Raw genomic sequence first — 21,388 nt, 5'->3', positions numbered from 1 at the left:
CATCAACACCCCATCCCTAAACACTAATAAACTCTTCAAAATAGTTAACTCCTTATTTGACACCGTCCCACATACAAGCTCCCCCACAGATCTACCACCCTCCCCAACAAAACTAGCTGACTACTTCGCCAACAAAATTCTCAACTTGAAAACAACACTCACAATAACTAGCACTTACCCAAATATTCATCCACCCTCTCCAGAAAATGATGGCGCACCAGCAGACATGACCTGGTCTCACTTCAAAAACCCAGACTGGAGCCTATTCCTCAAGCTATACTCAAAATATTCCAAATCCAACTGCCTACTAGACAACTGCCCTCCAACCATCATGAAAACTGCCCCCCTCCCCTTCAAAGCAGAACTCTTCAACTGGATCACCCTGTGCATGTCAACCGGCCACTTCCCACTGGAACTTGGACACATCCTCGTATCTCCAATAATTAAAAACCCTAAAGAATCCCCCTCAGTAACCTCCAACTACAGACCCATCGCCAATATTCCTCTCTTCCTAAAAATCATGGAAGGACTTGTCAATAACCATCTCACGTCTTACCTAGAGAAATTTAACATCCTCCATGACTCCCAGTCTGGATTCCGCACCAATTACAGTACGGAAACTGTGCTAGCCTCACTAACCAATCACCTCCTCCAACTATTCTCACTGGGAAACAGCGCACTGCTACTCCAGTTCGACCTCAGCAGTGCCTTCGACCTAGTAGACCATGACATTCTGATCAGCTGCCTCGACTCCATAGGCATCTCCGGACAAGTACTAACCTGGCTCACAGGCTTCCTAAAAAACCGAACCTACCAAGTCCACAATGACGGAACCTTCTCCCATACATGGAGCAACCCCTGTGGAGTCCCCCAAGGCTCCCCTCTATCCCCGTCACTATTCAACATTTACATGGCATCTCTGGGTCACATGTTATCGAACCGTAACCTGAAATCCTACATTTACGCAGATGACATTACAATCATCATACCCATCACCTCACTGTCATATGAGACAGAACAATACATCTCTATGGTCCTCACCATGGTAGAAAATTGGACCACTTGCTTCAAACTGAAACTAAACCCAGAAAAAACCAAGTTCTTCCTTGCAAGTCCCAACCACAAACTAACGTCCACCACCCTGCAACTCAATGGCTTAACGTATCCAATCAACGCTACCATAAAAATCCTCGGAGTCATATTGGACCGATGCCTCACTCTAGAAGATCACACTAACACCCAGGTCAAAAAATGCTTTTCCACCCTTTGGAAACTCCGCTCCATCAAACATTACTTCGATTTCCCCACCTTCAGTTTACTGGTCCAATCCTTAATTCTAAACTCCCTGGATTACTGCAATATCATATACCTGGGCGCCTACAAGAAAACCACTAAACGACTACGACTTATCCAGAACACCGCCGTCCGCCTCATCTACGGGCTCAAAAAATCAGACCACATCAGCCCTTTCTACAGGAAACTTCACTGGCTACCGTTCGAAGCAAGGATCATCTTCAAATTCGCTTGCCTCTGCTTCAAAACCCTAACTGGCTCAGCCCCGATATATCTGTCACGCCACTTCACCTTCCCAGGTTCTAACCGTACACGTAATGCACACCTGTTTGCCTACCCCTCCCCAAAAGGATGCATCCACAAAAGATTCTTCGACAGGACCCTCTCCTTCCAGGCTGGCAAATGGAATGACTGCCTGTCCACTCTCATCTCTCTTGCCCCTACTTATCAATCGTTCAGGAAATCGCTCAAAACATACCTCTTTGACAAATTCCTCTAACCCCCGCTCCTCCCCTACCGAACTAATTATCCCTTGCCTATCTCCCCTTCCCTTCCCCTCCCCCCATGCAACAGTTACTAAATCTTGTTTGTAATTATCACTGGCTTTTTACCATATAATTGCTAACTAACTCTCTACACCTACATTGTATAAATCGCCCTGAACTGTCTTCTTGATATGCTGTAACCTCGATGTTAACTTCGCTGTAACCTTGATGTAACTTCACTGTTAATGTACAGTCTCTTATCCTGTAAACCGCTCTGAACTGTTTTGTGGTATTGCGGTATACAAAAATAAAGTTATTATTATTATTATTACTGTACTGACATACTGTGTAGGGGACACCTGCAGGCATAAGGGTTATTGAGGGGGTATATATTTGGGTACAGTAGGTTGTAGGTAGGTTTTGATGGTCTCACCATACAATATAAGTGGGTTATGGTAAAATATGTACCTGGGACCTTTAATGTGAAGTTTACTGCAGTACCCCCTAAGGTGCCCTGTTTCTTTGCTGGGATGCCTGTGTGGCTAGTCTGCTAAAAATACTGGCCCCCCTCCTATATCCCAATGGTTGGGTTTTGTGTGTTTTTCATTTGAACTTCTTTTTTAATAGTACAAAATGATAGATTCACTGAGGACAAACACATCTAGGAAATGTCCATTTTCAAAAATATATATATAATAGACTTTTTCTGATCTGAAAATGGTCATCTTCTCTATTGGATTTTTGAACATTTTTCCCAAAACGTCCACAATAGGATTTAGACATCAGATTGAAAATGCTCCTTAGTCACTTAAAGGTCAACATCAGCTGTGAAAAATAAAAGAAAGCTATTTACAGAAAATTTCTTCCATCGGCTAAGGTCTTTTCCACTCATTCAAACAGCAGGATACAAACACCAGACAAGTTACAAACCACTTTGCTCATCTCAATAGATGATCAAACTCTCTACATGCTGTACCTATTTCTCCATAACCTGGAAAGGGACACATACCAAGAACCTGTAATGTTATGATTGTAACCCCAGATATGGCCATAACTAAGCTTCTCTTATAAACCAATACACTATGGGTCTCATTTTCAAAACAGAAAGATTTCCAAAAATAAAAAAAATAACCACAATATAAACCAGCACTTGGGCATTCTAATCACCAACATGTCCAAGTGCCAGTTTTCAAAACTGACTTTTTAGGTGTCTTAAAGGTCATTTTCCCTCCAGTATGTCTAAATCTTAAGGGGGCATGTTATAGGCGTCTTTTTGGGTAGGATTAGGGCAGCCTTAAGACTTGGACGTCTTACAGGGATAATGAAACCTTTTTGAAGACGTCCAGAGTGTCATTTAGGTGTTCAGAGTTAGACCTGTTTTTAAAGCACATAAGGGCCAACAAAGTACCCAAACTGACCAGATGACCACTGAAGGGATTGTCATGACTCCCCCACACATACCCACACTCCCCCAGTGGTCACCTCACACTCAAAGATGTGAAATCAACAGTATATACCGGCCTCTATGACAGCTGAAGATATGATGGGAAATCCTAGTAGAGCAGCAAGAAGGTGTCTGGAGTAGCCTGGTGGGTAGTGTAGTGAAATAGGGAGAGAGAGGGATTCAGGCCCATATCCCACTACATTTATAGTTGAAAGTGTGAGCCCACCAAAACTTACCTAAAACTTATACTGCCATATAGGGGACGCCTGTAGCCATAATGGCTATTGGAGTGGTACCATGTTTCCCTGAAAATAAGACAGGGTCTTATATTAACTTTTGCTCCAAAAAACGCATTAGGGCTTATTTTCTGGGGATGTCTTATTTTTTTCATGTACAACAATCATCTCTCCCTTCCTCTCCTCCACCCCAATTCTTCCTCTTTCCTTTCTCTCCCTCCACCCCCCAATGTGCAACATCTTTACTTCCCTCTCACCCTTCCTCTTGTGCAGCATCTTTCTATCCCTCCATCCCATCTTCCTGTGCAGCAGAACCCCACTGACTCTCCCACTATGAGACTGGCATACCATACCTCCGAGGCCTCCAAAAACAGCAGCGGCGGCAGCACTCTGAACGGTCTGCTCCGCGGCCTTCCCCGCTGGGGCCTTCCCTCTGCTGCATCACTGATGATGGAGAAGTGGGATGTAGGGATAGAGGAGTAATAGACCCTGGTCAATTTTCAGAGGGTTGTGTTCGGGAGGAGCAAGCTAAAATAAAGATAGACAAAGCGATGGGTTTGGATGGTGTACATCCGAGGGTGCTGAAGGAACTTAGGGAAGTTCTGGTAGCTCATCTGACTGACCTTTTCAACGAGTCTCTAGAGTCAGGAGTGGTACCGGAGGACTGGAGAAGGGCAGATGTAGTCCCTCTCCACAAAAGTTGAAGTAAGGAAGAAGTAGGGAATTACAGGCCAATAAGTCTGACTTCTGTAGTAAGCAAATTAATGGAAACACTTTTAAAACAGAGAATGGACAAGTTTCTGTAATCCTGTGAATTACAGGACCGGAGACAACATGGATTCACTAGAGGTAGGTCTTGTCAGAAAAATCTGATCCATTTCTTTGACTGGATGACTAGAGAATTGGATAGAGGATGTGCACTAGATGTGGTATATTTAGATTTTAACAAAGCCTTTGACAATGCTCCACACAGATATCTAATAAACTTAGTACCCTCGGGATGGGTCCCAAAGTGACGGGCTGGGTCAAGAACTGGTAGAGTGGAAGGCGACAGAGGGTAGTGATCAATGGAGATCGCTCTGAGGAAAGGGATGTTACCAGTAGTGTGCCTCGGGGTTCTGTTCTTGAGCCTATTCTTTTTAATATTTTTATAAACGATATTGCTGAAGGGTTGTCGGGTAAGATTTGACTCTTTGTGGATGATACCAAAACCTGCAATAGAGTAGACACACCGGATGGTGTGAATAACATGAAGAAAGACCTGGCGAAGCTTGAAGAGTGGTCTGAAATTGGCAGCTAAAATTTAATGCTAAGAATTGCAAAGTCATGCATTTCGGCTGCAAAAACCCAAGGGAACGGTACAGTTTAGGGGTGAAGAACTTATGTGCAAGACAGAAGAGCAGGACTTGGGTGTGATTGAATGTGATGATCTTAAGGTGGCCAAATAGGTTGAAAAAATGACGGCAAAAGCTAGAAGGATGCTAGGTTGCATAGGGAGAGGTATGGCCAATAGGAAAAAGGAAGTATTGATGCCCCTGTATAAGACTTTGGTGAGACCTCATTTAGAATATTGTGTACAATTCTGGAGGTCACACCTTCAAAAAGAGATAAAAAGGATGGAGTCGGTCCAGAGAAAAACTACTAAAATGGTATGTGGTCTTCATCATAAGGTGTATGGGGACAGACTTAAAGATCTCAATCTGTATACTTTGGAGGAAAGGTGGGAGAGACATTTAAATCAACAATATTATAAAAATGTCACTCGCCAGCAGTGGACTTAATTCCTCAGATCCCGATTCAATTAAAAAAATGTTTTTTCATTTTTTATATTTAATTTATCAAAAAAAGCCCATATATTTTAAAGGCATCTAAACAAACAACAAATGAAAGATAGAAAAAAGAAAAACTTAGCTCTGGTGCCAGAATTTTTGCTGTAACAAAACCTCCTCCGCCAAAAGTAGAAACTTTTGTTTTCAATGGTGTTCAGGGTTGCAGCACACTCATGTGTGGCAGGCCAAGCATTCCTCCTACAAGATCTTGTTTCACCAACAGTCTGATGGTTTCTTCAGGGATTCAAAATGACTTCCATCTGGGCAACACTTGAGCTCACAATGCTCAAGCTTTAACGTGCACAAAAATTGAAAAACCATAAAAATACAAATGAATAATTATAAAAATACTATCTTCTACTGTGCACAGTAGTGGGTTTTTTACTTCTCTAGATCCCAACATTCTTTTTGGTGTGAGTTTTTTGCTGTTGACAAAAACAACGCTAGCTTAAAAATCATCAATGGTTGCTACGTGATATATTAATTGAGGTTTTTTTCTCCTCCTTTTTTATTGAATGTGGGATCTGAGGAATTAAGTCCACTGCTGGTGAGTGACATTTTTATAATATTGTTGATTATACTGTCACTACGATTTATTGATTGAGAGACATTTAAATTACATTATATTAATGATTTCTATTCCGCCAGTACCTTGCGGTTCAAGGCAGATTACAAAAGAAGTTATCTGGCCATTTCCAGAGGAATTGAAGAGTAGGGCGAGTTGCTTCAGAGAATTGGGATGTGTCTTGCGGTGTTAGTTTGTCTTCAAGGATGTCTTGAAAGGATGGTTTTTATTTCTTTTCTAAACAATTTGTAGTCTGGAGTCATTATCAGTAAATTGGAGAATCGGTAGACTAGTTTTGCTGCTTGAGTGGCTAGAAGGCCATCGTATAGTTTTTTTCATTTGATGTCTCTGATTGGGGGATGCTTGAATGGTTTGTGTGTTCTCCTGTGTCTGGTTGAGGTAGTTTGGATTAGGCGGTTGTTTAGGTAGGCTGGGCTATCTTTGTTTATGGTTTTAAATAGTAGGCAGTAGAATTTGAATTGTACTCTTGCTTGTATTGGGAGCCAGTGTGAATCGAGGTATGCCGTGTTTCCTCGTAAATAGATAAGTCTTAGCACTGTGTTTTGAACTGTTTGTAGTTGTTTTATCATGATTGTGGGGCAGGGGAGATAGAGTATGTTGCAGTAATCTAGAACAGTGGTTCCCAACCCTGTCCTGGAGGAACACCAGGCCAATTGGGTTTTCAGGCTAGAAGACCTAGGACTAGGGACTGGACCAAGAGCTGGAATTGTGTTCTGTCGAAGAATTTTCAAACTTGCCTTGATTTTTGTATTGTTTTGTTGATTTGTGGTTGCATGGTACAGCATCTGTCTATAGTCATTCCTAGAAGTTTTAGAGTGGGTTGTATGGGGTATGTGATTGACTTTATTACTAGATTTGCTATAGTTGGGGTTTTATTATTTTCGAGGAGAATGAAATTTGTCTTGTCTGGGTTCAGTTTCAGTTTGTGATTATTCATCCATGTTGCAACTGTTTCAAGTGTCTTGTGTAGTGTGTCTGTCATGGAGGATGTTGGTTAGTCAAAAGGAAAGAGAATAGTGATGTCATCTACATAGCTATAGGAGGTTAAACCTAATTTGTCCAGGCAGGTGCTGAGGGATGCAATGTAGAGATTGAAGAGAACTGGGGATAGTGGAGATCCTTGGGGTATGCCGCAGGGGTTGGACCATGGTTCTGATTTTTCTTTTTTCAACTTGACTCTGTAAGTTCTGGATTGTAGGAAACCTTGAAACCATGTGTGTACCTTGTCTGTAAGTCCTATTGTTTCTAGTATTTGTAGTAGGATGTTGTGGTCCACCAGGTCAAATGCTGCAGTGAGATCCAGCTGTATAATCAGCATTTTTTTACTTATGCTGAGGTGTTGTCTAGCTGTGTCCAGGAGGGAACCTAGTAGTGTCTCTGTGCTGTAGTTGATTCTGAAATCCGATTGTGTAGGGTGGAGTATGTTGTGGTCTTCTAGGTAGTTGGTGAGGAGTTTGGCTACCAGGCCTTCCATTAGCTTGACATAAAGTGGTATTGAGGCTATGGGTCTGTACTTGGATGGTTGATCTGTTGCTCCTTTAGGGTCTTTTAGGATCGGAGTGACAACGATTTCGCTGAGGTCTTGAGGGAAAAGGCCATCTATGAGCGTAAGAGTAGAGCGCGGAATTTGGTACTGGAGGATTTTAATAGGTATGGAGGGCAGTGGTTGAGATTGCAGGTTGCATGGCTGTATTTTATGTAGAGTTTGTTAAGGTTGGACCATTGTATTGTGGGGAAGTGGGACCAAGTTCTGTCTGCCGCTGCTGAATCTTTTTCTGTGGGGGGCATTGTTATCTCTTCTAGGTGGGTTGGGCTTCCGGAGAGGGTAGTCCTGGCAGTTGTGATTTTGTTTTTAAAATATTCGGCTAAAATTGTAGCTAAGGGGGGAGGGGTTCCATTATTGGCCAGATAGGGTTTGGTGTCTGTGAGTTCTTTTAGTATTAGGAATAGTCTTTTTGTGTCTTGGGTTTCTTTGCCTATTAGGTTGGTGTAGTGTATTTTTCTGTTAGTTTCAGCTTGTATTGTTGGTTTAGTTTTTTCCATGCTGTTTTCGTGGGTTCTTGGTTATTCATTCTCCATTTTCTTTCTAGTCGTCTGCTAAGTAGGAGTAGTTGGTTATCGAACTATTTGTCTGATCGTCTGCTAATTCTGGGTTTTTTTTGTAATGGGGCTAGATCGTCTAGGGTAGCTGTGCTTAGCTTGCACCATTGTGAAACAAAGTCCTTGGGATTGCATTCTTGGATTGCTGCGTCTGTTTTAGTCCAGAATTTGGAGGAGTCGATGTATTTACGAGAGTTGTAGGTTGATCTATGGGGTTTTGGTTTGGTTTTGTCTTTGGCCCAGTTGAGGTTGAAGGAGTATGTGTAGTGTCTAACCAGAGGGATCGAGACCACTTTCCATTTGATGTTTGAATCTCTGGCAGTAAGGGCTATTGGGTCATGAAGGCTGCTATTTCTAGTTGGTGACCTTTTTCATGTGTGATTTGTGGGTCTAAAATCTTGTATGTTAGGGCTTCGAGAAATAACAGTAGGTTTTCTATTTGTTTGGAGGATTGGTCTTCGAGATGGAGGTGTAGATCTCCTAGGATTAGGTTGTAAGCTGCTGTTAGTGAATTTTGGTATATAAAATCTTCCAATTCAGGTCTTGCTGTGTTCCAATTCCCTGGTATTATGTAGCAGAGCATACAAGTTATGGATTCTTTTAGTGTGGTGCATGAGAGTTGGCAGGCTAGTAGATCCATGTAAGGAGTGGACGTTTTGGCTAGTATATTCAGATTTAGGGAGTTTCTGACTATGATGGCTAGACCTCCTCCTCCTCCTCTTTTTTTTTTTTCTCTGCAGACCACTGTTATTTCATATTCCTTGGGGAAGACTTCCATTATCCTACGATCTGAGTCTAATGTAAGTCAGGTTTCTGTGAGGAAAAGGCAGTCCAGATTCTCGTTTTCTATCCAGTCTTTTATGTGTTCTGTTAGGACCTAGAGCTCTGATGTTTATGTTAGCACATGTAAGTGTTGTGTATTCTGTTTGTGCATTGTTTATTGTTTTTGGATAGATGAGTTGTCTTGGGTGAGGGTGTGGTTTGGTCTTAGAGGGGTTAGTTGGTCTTCTTCCCCATGTTGGTGTGATGGTGTGGTGTGTATAGGTCTGGTAATTTATGTGCCTGTCCACTGTGGTTCTCCTGGTTGGGTGGTGAATTCTGTTAGTAGTTGTAATAAATGGAATTGGGGCGATGTTGCTTGTTGCTGCTTTCCAGTTGGTTAGGAGTAGGATAGTTTGCATTTGTTTTTGTGTTGTAGGCTTCATTGTGCACGATAGGAGGTAGGAGTTGTTGAGCGTGCGGCTGTAGGTGGTCCTTTGGGTTGGAGAGAAAAGAAAAGGAGCATCGCAAGGGCAGTTGGGGGTGGAGTTGGTCTCCCACACCTGACCAACTCCTTCCCTTGCAGCTGCTTTAGTCCGGTCGGGTTGAGGCCGCTCCCGATTCAAACGGAGCTGTCCTGAAGAGGTGAAACTTTTTTAGAAAGGGAGCGCCGCAAGGGCTGTTGGGTGTGGAGTTGGTCTCCCACACCTGACCAACTCCTCTTGTGGCTAGTGAGGTCCGGTCGGGTTGGGGCAGCTCTCGAATCAAGCAGAGCTGCCCTGAAGAGAAGAAACTTTTAGGTAGGGAGAAGCGCCGTAATGTAAAATGTGCATGAGTCGAGTCTCTTTCATTTGAAAGGAAACTCTGCAATGAGAGGGCATAGGATGAAGTTAAGAGGTGATAGGCTCTGGAGTAATCTAAGGAAATACTTTTTTTACAAAAAGGGTGGTAGATGCATGGAACAGTCTCCCAGAAGTGGTAAAGATGGAGACTGTGTCTGAATTCAAGGGGGCCTGGGATAAGCATGTGGGATCTCTCGGAGAGAGAAAGAGCAAATAGTTACTTTGGATGGGCATACTGGATGGGCAATTTGGCCTTTATCTGCCATAATGTTTCTGTTTCTAAGATCATTTTCAAAAAAAAGATAAAATGTCTTGTGGTTTCAAAAATGGTCATTTTCCAGACTCTACTTTTGGACGCCTTGCTGAAACAGCCCAAATTGGATTTAGACGTCCTATCAAAAATGCACCTCTATACTCATATGCCTTCATGAACACAAACTCCGATATCTATGTCATGAACCCTAAGGAGAAATTGTAATTCCTGGATATGGCCAAAACTGTAAATCACGTTTAACTCCTTCTGTGGTATATTCGCAATCTATAAATATATATGTAATGTACTAGATTTCAGTCCCTAGTCAAGACTTTATATTTCTGAAGTTTCAGTAAGGTTATGTTATCTAAATATAGACACAAAAATTAACACGTGCATCTATGTGTGTGTGTGTATGTGTATGTATGTATATGTATATAGATAGATAGATAGACCTAAGGCTGCTTTGGAGCCAGCAGGAGTCGCTGCTAAAATTGCCTTCCACAGAGCCTGAGTATAGCATCACCATCAAATGCAAGTGAATGTATACCCACGTGCACTTATATATATATATATATATATATATATATATGCATACATTCATACATACATACTTCCCCAAAATTGATTGCTGGTTTTTATCTAGCTCATCCAGTGACTGCATACCATCTACATGCCTATTTCATACACACATATTCTCTCTCAAGCCTGCTTCTGACTGTTGATTAAGTAGTTTTAAAGGAATTCATGGGATTAGGGGGATTCAGAGAGACCTCCTCGCCATCCTCTGACACATTGTCCAGATGATGGGGGAGAAGAGAAAAACAGGAGATAATAGACAATAGAAACACAGAGCATGTCTCGGTCTGGTTAAAAAAAAACCACACAATGCATATGTGTTACTGATCTTCTCTTTCCTTGTAGACTGTGGATTGAATGTACATAAGCAGTGTTCCAAATATGTGCCGAATGACTGTCAACCAGACCTAAAGCGGATTAAGAAAGTATACAGCTGTGACCTGACCACACTTGTGAAGGCTCACAATACACAAAGGCCCATGGTTGTGGATATCTGCATTCGAGAGATTGAAGGAAGAGGTACTGTGAATGTTTGTTTTATTTATTAAAACTTGATATATTGTTTTCCATTATATCACAGCTGTTACAAAAATAAACTTCAAATATACATCTATTACAAAATGCCTCTACCCCACCTAAATTACAATAAAACTGTATATCAATCTTCAACTTCCAGTTATAATCACCCTTCTACTTCCCCCCACCATCCTCATCATTCCTCCTCCTCCTCCAAACTTATTAGCCTCCGTTCTCTGATCTGACCTCACACAGGGATGTGAAATACTTCTCAAAAGCTAGATCTTAACCTGTTTCTCATATTTAACATAGCGAGATTCATTCTTAACATCAAAAGGGAGAAAATTCCACAAATTTGAAAGCTTCCCATCTAGTTATTTCCAGCTGTACAGCAGAGAATAATGGAACCATAAGAAGCACAAAGCTCAGTTAAGTTCAAATTTTTCAACAAAGCACCCAAGTAAGAGAAGAGAGAAAACAGAAGATAATAGACAAAAAAAATACCTCAAATGCAGGCATTTAAACTAGCATTGATAACTCAAAGCAAGCTCTGGCTTCTAAAAACAGACTAGGTAATTGAAATAAAATAAAGGTGGCAAGGTTAAATTTTGTAGCATCCACAATCAAATTCACAGCTGTGTTCTGGATCAGTTCAAGTTCAATTTATTTAATACTAGCTGATGCCCCGGCGTTGCACGGGTATTTAATTACAGCAATAACACTGTAAATGGATTCAAATAAAGATACTTTATAGTGGTGAATGAAATTATTTTTTTACAGCTTAATAAAAAGTACAATATTCAAATTATAATGTGAAATACAGTGGTGCCTCACACAACGAACTTAATTGGTTCCAGGAGCAAGTTTGTTATGTGAAACGTTCGTTATGTGAAACGCGTTTTCCCATAGGAATACATGTAAAAAAAAATAATTCGTTCTGCAGCATAAAATATGCTAAGATGACATAAAAAAGATAAATTTTTTGTTATTATTTTTATTTAGATACATCTAAAAACATACATCTCCCTGTCCTTTTACTTCCACTATCTTCCTATCCCATCTCTATTCCCTTTTGTCCCTCTCCCCATGATCAATCATCTCACCACCTCTCTCTGCCCTCACCCTCAGGGTTCAAGATTGCTTCCACTCTTTTTCCTGTTGTTCTCTCTGCCTGTCACCCTATGATTTAGCATCCCTTCTGCCCTTGTCCAATATTTCCCCTTCTCTCCCTCCCTCTCATCCCCTGCTCCAACATGTGCTTTCTCCACTCCACCTTTCCTCCCTCCCTGCCTCCACCTTTGTGGCGCTTTTGCACCCGACCGACAACAGAACAGGCCCGGTCGGACAAATCTCCCTGTCCTGTAGCCGCGAATCTAAATTACCTTCTTACAGCAGCTGGATTATTGAAGCTGCTGTAAGAGGTAATTTAGATTCGCGGCTACAGGGCAGGGAGGTTTGTCGGCCGGGCCTGTTGTCGGTCGATCGGGGGACCTGACCATCTGTGCACATTCTTCGGGGCGGACCGCCCCCTCCCCCCTCTTTCGTTCGCCATTGCCTTCTTCCTACCTGCCCTGCCGCAGCCGCACACAGCCGACCGGAAGTCTTCCTGATGTCAGCGCTGACGTCGGAGGAAGGGAGGGCTTTGCTTAAGCCCTCCCTCCGACGTCAGCGCTGACATCGGGAAGATTTCCGTTCGGCTGTGTGCGGCTGCGACAGGGCAGGTAAGGAGAAGGAGACTACCCTCGCGGCTCGACCAACCCCGCTGCGATCCAACCCCGCAGGAACCCCGGAAGTATGCAGCTCGGGCGACTTCGTTGTGTGAAACGAAGTACGTTATACGGATCACGACATAAAGTTCGTTGTGCGCAGCGTTCGCTGTGCGAGGCGTTCGCTGTGCGAGGCACCACTGTATTTGACAAAATGAATACAATACAACTAACGCAAAACGTGATTATAAACAACATTTTTAGTTTCACCTCCTGGAGCAAGAACATATAAATTCTTGGGTGAACCCACCCTTGAGCAAGCAACACAGAGTTGTGGGCCACGAGACCCCCAGAACATATCACCCCAGGTAGTGAGGGATCTGCATACCAAGTTTCGTTCAAATCGGTCAAGCCGTTTTTGAATTACTGTGAGAATGGCAGCTTTTTACATTTTTGCCATTGACATGAATGGGTGAAATATGATTTACTGTTTGTAGCTCCGCCCATGTGTGCAGGTGGGCCGCGAGACCCCCAGAACATATCACCCCAGGTAGTGAGGGATCTGCATACCAAGTTTCGTTCAAATCGGTCAAGCCGTTTTTGAATAACTGAGAATGGCAGCTTTTTACATTTTTTCAATTGACATGAATGGGTGAAATCTGAATTTATGTTTGTAGCTCCGCCCATGTGTGCAGGTGGGCCGCAAGAACCCCAGAACATATCACCCCAGGTAGTGGGGGATCTGCATACCAAGTTTCGTTCAAATCGGTCAAGCGTTTTTGAATTACTGTGAGAATGGCAGCTTTTTACATTTTTTCCATTGACATGAATGGGTGAAATCTGATTTACTGTTTGTAGCTCCGCCCACGTGTGCAGGTGGGCCGCAAGACCCCCAAAACATATCACCCCAGGTAGTGAGGGATCTGCATACCAAGTTTCATTCAAATCAGTCAAGCTGTTTTTGCGTGATCGCGGCACATACACACACACATACATACATACATACACACATACATACCTCCGATTTTATATATATATAGGTACCACAAATATAAAACCAGGGTTAAAATCTAAGCGGTTTACAATATCATATTAAATAAAGGGTGGGGAAACAAACTATGACTATCAACAAGGTCAAAATCAATAAGCAACAGTAAGAACATGAGGAAAGTACAAAGTGGTTAGTTACAGCAATGTCTGGGGTAGGAAAAAGGGGAGGAGGATAAAACGAGGCTAGGGAATAAAAGAAAACCCTTTTCATTCTTTTTTTGTTGTTAATCTGTTCTGTCGGACCCTGAAAAGAATGCCTGCAAGAAACAGTAAGCTTTTAATTGTGCCTTAATTCTAGAAAATGAACTTTAATTCTGGATGAAGCATGGTAGGAAGTTCCAGAGTGTAGGTACCATGACTTAGAAAGAGGAATTCCTATGGATCAAGGAATAGCTGTCTAAATGATGGGACTGTTACCAAGTGTTGTTGTGATGATTGGAGGATTTTCTTGGGGGAGTAATAGACCAAAAGACCGAATAGGAATGAAGGAAGACCGCATGTATCTGGTGAGAGAGAGCATTATATTTGAAGGGAATACGGTATGAAATGTGCAAGATGTGTTCAGCCTTTGTAAATGGCAATTCACAATACAGCAAGGTATGCCATGCTGAGAAAGACCAAGGCCCATCAAGTATAGCATCCTATCTCTAGCAGTGGCTGGTCAGGGTCACAGGGATCCATATGATTTAAAAAAATAAATCCCATTTCTCATAGCTCGTTTTTGGAGATGAGCAATGGCTCTCTGAAATCTACCTGGTTAATATTTTTTATAGAGTTTTCCTTCAGGAACTTGTTCAAACCACTTTTGAACCTCAGTACGTTAGTTACCTTGACAACATCCTCCAGGAGCAAATTCCACAGCTTAATAATACTTTCAATAGGTTGTTTTGTTTATTGAACTACTTAGATGTCAGAAAAGCCTTTGATACTGTTCCTCCTGGAAGGCTCATAAATTGAATGGCTTGAGAATGGGGCCCTAATTGGATTTGATAGGCAGCAGATAAATGTAATTTGCTCAAAAGGAAGGTGAGTAGTGGAGTGCCTACAGGATCTGTCCTGGGGTCAATTCTGCTCAATATATTTTTGAGTAATGTTGCTGAAGGGTTATAAGGAAAAGTATTTTTTTCATAGATGTCACAAAGATTGACAACACAATGGATCTATAAAATTCAAAGCTTGACTAATGCTTGGCAGTTGAGCTTTAATGTGAAGAAATGTATGGTGATGCATTTGAGGTACAAGAAACATGAAATTGTTGATCTGCTGTTAGTGATCTGTAACCTGTCACTAAAATCATCTGTAATACCTGAAGATTGTAAGGGGGGGGGGGGGCAATGTAACGCCAGCTTTTAAAAAGGGTTCCAAGGGTGATCTAGGAAATTAAAGACTGGTAAGCCTGAATTCAGCACAGGGCAAGATAGCAGAAATTTATTTTAAAGAATAAAACTACGGAACACATAGACAAAACATGGTTTAATGGTACAAAGTCATCATAGGTACAGCCAAGGGAAGCCTTGCTTTCCCAATTTGCTTTATTTATTTACATGTGGATAAAAGTGAGCCGGTTAATGTAAAATATCTAGATTTTCAGAAAGCTTTCAATAAAAGAAGCAATGTTCTATTGTGGATTAGGAACTGGTTATTTGATAGAAAACAGAGGGTATAGTTAAATGGAAATCAAAATGCCAAGTGAGGTGGTTAAAACAGATGTGAACTGTGAAAAATTGCAAGAACACCTTAGGAAATTGAAATCTGGGCACAAAATTGCAGATGAACTTTAATGTGGAGAAATGCAGTGATCACATCAGGAAGAATAATCCAAATCATAGTTACCAGATGCTAGGGTCTACCTTAGGAGTCAGCACCAAGAAAAACATCTAGGTATCATTGTAGATAATACACTGAGATCTTCTGCCTAGTATGTAGTGGCAGCCAAAAAAGCAAACAGGATGCTAGGAATTATTAGGAAAGAGAGAGTAAATAAGACCGAGAATATCTATATCATTCCATGGTGCAACATAACCTTGAATATTGCATTCAATTCTGGTCACTGTATCTCAAAAAGGTTATAGCAGAATTAGAAAAGATTCAAAGAAGAGTGACCAAAATGATAAGGAATGGAATTCCTCTCGTATGAGGAAAGGCTAAAGAGGTTAGGTCTCTTCAGCTTGGAAAAGAGAAGGCTGAGGGAGGACATTATTGAGGTATACAAAATCCTGAATGGGTAAATGTGAATCCATTGTTCACTTTTTCAAAAGTTATAAAAACAAAAGGACACTCAGTGAAGTTACATGGAAATACTTTTTAAAACAAATGGGAGAAAATATTTTTTCATTGAACGAGTAGTTAAGCTCTGGAACTCATTGCCAGAGGATATTGTAACAGTGGTTAGTGTAGATGGGTTTAAAAAATGGTCTGGACAAGTTCCTGGAAGGAAAGGTCCATAGTCTTCTATTGAGACAGACAATGGGAGAAGCCACTGCTTGCCCTTGGATCAGTAGCATAGAATGTTGCCACTGTTTTATGTTTCTGCAAATTACTTGTGACTTGGATTAGCCACTGTTGAAAACAGTATACTGGGCTAGATGGACCCGTTGGTCTGACCCAGTATGGCTATTCTTATGTTCTCTTGTACAAAAATCCAAATGACTTTATGGGAGAGTAGGTGAGAGGCTAGTAGACACAGACTAGAAAGAGATATTAGGAATTTCGAGATGGTGAAATAATGTGACAAGGCAGTAGCCAAGGCCAGACGAGTGCTTGGTTGCATTACCAGGAAGGGATAATTCCCTTGTACAAGTCATTGAGACTGCATTTGGATAGTGTGTTCAATTTTGGATGACAAATCTTGCCAAGGATGTAAAAGGTCTCAAAATTATTCAGAGGAAATTGACCAAAATGGTATGGGATCTGCACTGGAAAACAAATGAGAAAATACTTACATATGTACTGTATATCCTGAAGGAGAGGAGATTCAGGGGAGATATTAGACCCTGTAATTCTTCAGAGATAGTAAGGAACAAAAAATATTTTCCAAAAACAGAGGCTGTAGAGCTAGATAACTTAGACTTGAAATGAAGTTGCAAGAGGGGAAGCTTAAAACCAACATTAGGAAATAGGAACTCTTCAATTGGGTATCTCTATGCCTGTCCACTGGACACTTCCCGTCCGAACTTGGCCACATCCTCATTTCCCCTATCCCTAAACAACCCAAGGAGCCAATCTCTTCCATCACCAACTACAGACCCATCGCCAACATACCACTCTTCCAAAAACTCATGGAAGGTCTTGTCAACAACAACCTTACGAATTACCTCGACAAGTACAATATTCTTCATGACTCCCAGTCCGGTTTCCGCCCAAATCATAGCACCGAAACCGTCCTAGCTGCCCTGACAAATTACCTCCTCCACCTGTTCTCACTGGGTAAAAGCGCCCTGATACTTCAATTCAATTTGAGTAGTGCCTTCGACCTGGTCGACCACGACATTATGCTCAACTGCCTTGACTCCATCGGCATCTCCGGTCAGGTAATAGATTGGTTCACAGGCTTCCTAACCAACCGTACCTACCAGGTCCACAGTAATGGAGCCTTCTCCCACCACTGGCGTAACCCTTGTGGAGTCCCACAAGGCTCTCCCCTATCCCCCTCCCTATTCAATATTTACTTGACCCCTCTGGCACGAAGCCTAGCAAACTCTAACCTAAAATCGTTCATATATGCAGATGACATCACCATCATTGTTCCCATTACCTCACTCACCCCAGAAACGGAAAAACTCATCGCATCTATCCTCACCAAGTTAGAACTGTGGACCTCAAAACTCAAATTAAAATTGAACTCTGAAAAAACCAAAATCTTCCTAGCGAGTCCCAACCACAAATTAACAAACACTTCCCTCAGATTGAATGGGCTAGATTACCCTATCTTACCCACCATAAAAATCCTTGGAGTCATCCTGGACCGCACCCTAACCTTCGATGACCATACCAGTGCCCAGGTGAAAAAATGTTTCTGTACCCTCTGGAAACTGCGCACCATCAAACGTTACTTCGACCACCAAGCCTTCCGTCTACTCGTCCAATCTCTGGTATTAAGCATATTAGACTACTGCAACATTATTTACCTGGGATCCTATAAAAATACCATCAAACGTCTTAGAACAGTCCAAAATGCGGCCGTCCGCCTCATCTATGATCTCAAAAAATACGACCATGTTAGCCCCTACTACACCAAACTCCATTGGCTCCCAGTAGAGGCAAGGATCATCTTTAAGTTCGCCTGCCTCTGTTTCAAAACTCTAACAGGATCTTCCCCAATCTACTTGTCTGAGCACCTTGAAATAGCAGGCCCCTCTCGCACACGAAACGCCCACCTATTCACCTTTCCCTCCCTAAAAGGCTGCCTCTACAAGAGATTCACTGATAGAACCCTAGCATTCCAAGCGGGCAAATGGAACAATTGCCTTACCGCCCTCATCTCCAACTCTCCCCCCTACCACCTGTTCAGGAAGTCACTAAAAACCTACCTCTTCGACAAATTCCGCTAACGCTGCCTTCCCCCCTTCCCTGCACCCTCCTGACCTCGACATGCCTCCATTCCCTCTGACTACGCCCCCCTCCCAAGCCACTATGGCCTCTCTTTCTCAAGCTCTGTTTTATCTGATTGCCCTGCCTTTTCATAGCCTCATATTTAACATCACTGTAAATGTACCACCGCTTTAACATGGAACATCGCTGTATACGTACAGTCTCTTCTTTAGTATATGCCTTTTTATTACTGCTATTTATGTAACATCTTTGTAAATGTAATAACACTGTAATATGTATCATCGCTGTAAATGTACAGTCTCTTCTATTGTTAACCGCATTGAACTTCCATGGTATTGCGGGATACAAGAATAAAGTTATTATTATTATTATTATTATTATATACCGCCTATCAAGGTTATCTAAGCGGTTTGTACAATCAGGTACTCAAGCATCTTCCCTCTCTGTCCCGGTGGGCTCACAATCTATCTAACGTACCTGGAGCTACGGAGGATTAAGTGACTTGCCCAGGGTCACAAGGAGCAGCGCGGGGTTTGAACCCACAACCCCAGGGTGCTGAGGCTGTAGATCCAACCACTGCGCCACACACTCCTCCTATAGAGAGCGGTGGATTCCTGGAATGCTCTTCCACATGAAGCAGGGGTTGAAAACAGTGACAAAATTTAAAAGGCATGGGTGAAACACAGAGGTTTTTGTATATGGCATGAAGATGAAATAACAGTAGAGCATTTCCACTCATAGTAAAACTTGAATAATTTTCTCATGCTTTAAAGAATAGAAAAACGAGAGGCATAGAGGGTGGATAGCTGCATAGGGCATCAGTTACACCCATAAAGAAAAAAGGGGGTAGCCTGCACAGAGACAAAGGTAAAACTCTGGCCATCTTCAGACTTGATGGATCATGCTAGTCTTTATCTGACACCTGTTGCTATGATACACACAAGGAAGGGTGGTGAGTGGCAAACAAAAAATGAGAAACAATGGATCCTGAGACTTTTTTATTTTCTAAAAATATTACTTGAGAAGAGGGCAGCTCAATGGGAGGAGGGAGATTGAAGACGAGACTCTATTATGCACGTCTCACCCCAATTCAGAGGTTCCTACACGCACATAGTACTTTACCCTGAGCAATCAGCCTCAGAGAATGGGTTTTTGTATTTTTCTACCCCCTGAATTCTATCAGGAAGTACAGTAAAATCATTCACAAGCATAGAAAAACAATGCTCTACTTAAGCAGGTCCAGGTATAGCATAAATATATAATTGCTATTATTATATAAATTACAGTGTTAGTCTGTGTCAGGTTCCCAATTCTGTGACTAATATGACTCCAGAAAGCTCATTAGGTATCAACTAATCCATCCATTTTCAGATTGTCACGTGTAAATAGTTTAGTTTAGAAGCAGTGGCAATAAATGTCAACAAAATGCTGGCATTTCCTTTTCAAATCCTGTTAGAAAAATGTACTGAAATAGTCAGAAACTCAATCGCTCGTGTTAGTCAAATCCTAGTCAGTAAGAGTTTTCTGCAATTTTAGTATGATGGGATGACTTTAAAGTAAGTGCTCATTTTATCTATATATATAAAATCGGAGGTATGTATGTGTGTATGTATGTATGTATGTGTGTGTGTATGTGCCGCGATCACGCAAAAACGGCTTGATCGATTTGAACGAAACTTGGTATGCAGATCCCTCACTACCTGGGATGATATGTTCTGGGGGTCTCGCGGCCCACCTGCACACGTGGGCGGAGCTACAAACATAAATTCAGATTTCACCCATTCATGTCAATGGAAAAAATGTAAAAAGCTGCCATTCTCACAGTAATTCAAAAACGGCTTGACCGATTTGAACGAAACTTGGTATGCAGATCCCTCACTACCTGGGGTGATATGTTCTGGGGGTCTCGCGGCCCACCTGCACACGTGGGCGGAGCTACAAACATAAATTCAGATTTTACCCATTCATGTCAATGGAAAAAATGTAAAAAGCTGCCATTCTCACAGTTATTCAAAAACGGCTTGACCGATTTGAACGAAACTTGGTATGCAGATCCCTCACTACCTGGGGTGATATGTTCTGGGGGTCTCGCGGCCCACCTGCACACGTGGGCGGAGCTACAAACATAAATTCAGATTTCACCCATTCATGTCAATGGAAAAAATGTAAAAAGCTGCCATTCTCACAGTAATTCAAAAACGGCTTGACCGATTTGAACGAAACTTGGTATGCAGATCCCTCACTACCTGGGGTGATATGTTCTGGGGGTCTCGCGGCCCACCTGCACACGTGGGCGGAGCTACAAACATAAATTCAGATTTCACCCATTCATGTCAATGGAAAAAATGTAAAAAGCTGCCATTCTCACAGTTATTCAAAAACGGCTTGACCGATTTGAACGAAACTTGGTATGCAGATCCCTCACTACCTGGGGTGATATGTTCTGGGGGTCTCGCGGCCCACCTGCACACGTGGGCGGAGCTACAAACATAAATTCAGATTTTACCCATTCATGTCAATGGAAAAAATGTAAAAAGCTGCCATTCTCACAGTTATTCAAAAACGGCTTGACCGATTTGAACGAAACTTGGTATGCAGATCCCTCACTACCTGGGGTGATATGTTCTGGGGGTCTCGCGGCCCACCTGCACACGTGGGTGGAGCTACAAACATAAATTCAGATTTCACCCATTCATGTCAATGGAAAAAATGTAAAAAGCTGCCATTCTCACAGTAATTCAAAAACGGCTTGACCGATTTGAACGAAACTTGGTATGCAGATCCCTCACTACCTGGGGTGATATGTTCTGGGGGTCTCGCGGCCCACCTGCACACGTGGGCGGAGCTACAAACATAAATTCAGATTTCACCCATTCATGTCAATGGAAAAAATGTAAAAAGCTGCCATTCTCACAGTAATTCAAAAACGGCTTGACCGATTTGAATGAAACTTGGTATGCAGATCCCTCACTACCTGGGGTGATATGTTCTGGGGGTCTCGCGGCCCACCTGCACACGTGGGCGGAGCTACAAACATAAATTCAGATTTCACCCATTCATGTCAATGGAAAAAATGTAAAAAGCTGCCATTCTCACAGTAATTCAAAAACGGCTTGACCGATTTGAACGAAACTTGGTATGCAGATCCCTCACTACCTG

At 42.1% G+C, this 21,388-nt stretch overlaps 1 protein-coding gene across 4 annotated transcripts in view; it reads left to right on the top strand.

The window, feature by feature from the left end:
* CHN2 (chimerin 2) overlaps positions 1-21,388 on the top strand; it is a 387,683-nt gene that overhangs the window by 324,598 nt on the left and 41,697 nt on the right. For all 4 annotated transcript variants that reach the window (XM_033930756.1, XM_033930753.1, XM_033930755.1 and 1 more), the window contains one exon: positions 10,752-10,925. In XM_033930756.1, coding sequence (XP_033786647.1) covers positions 10,752-10,925 — 174 coding nt within the window. The remainder of the gene's footprint in view (positions 1-10,751; positions 10,926-21,388) is intronic.

The sequence above is a fragment of the Geotrypetes seraphini genome, chromosome 2 (genome assembly GCF_902459505.1).
Source record: "Geotrypetes seraphini chromosome 2, aGeoSer1.1, whole genome shotgun sequence".
NCBI classification, from domain to species: Eukaryota; Metazoa; Chordata; class Amphibia; order Gymnophiona; family Dermophiidae; genus Geotrypetes; species Geotrypetes seraphini.
Note: the sequence above shows the minus strand (reverse complement) of the source record. Positions and strands in the feature narration are given on the sequence as shown.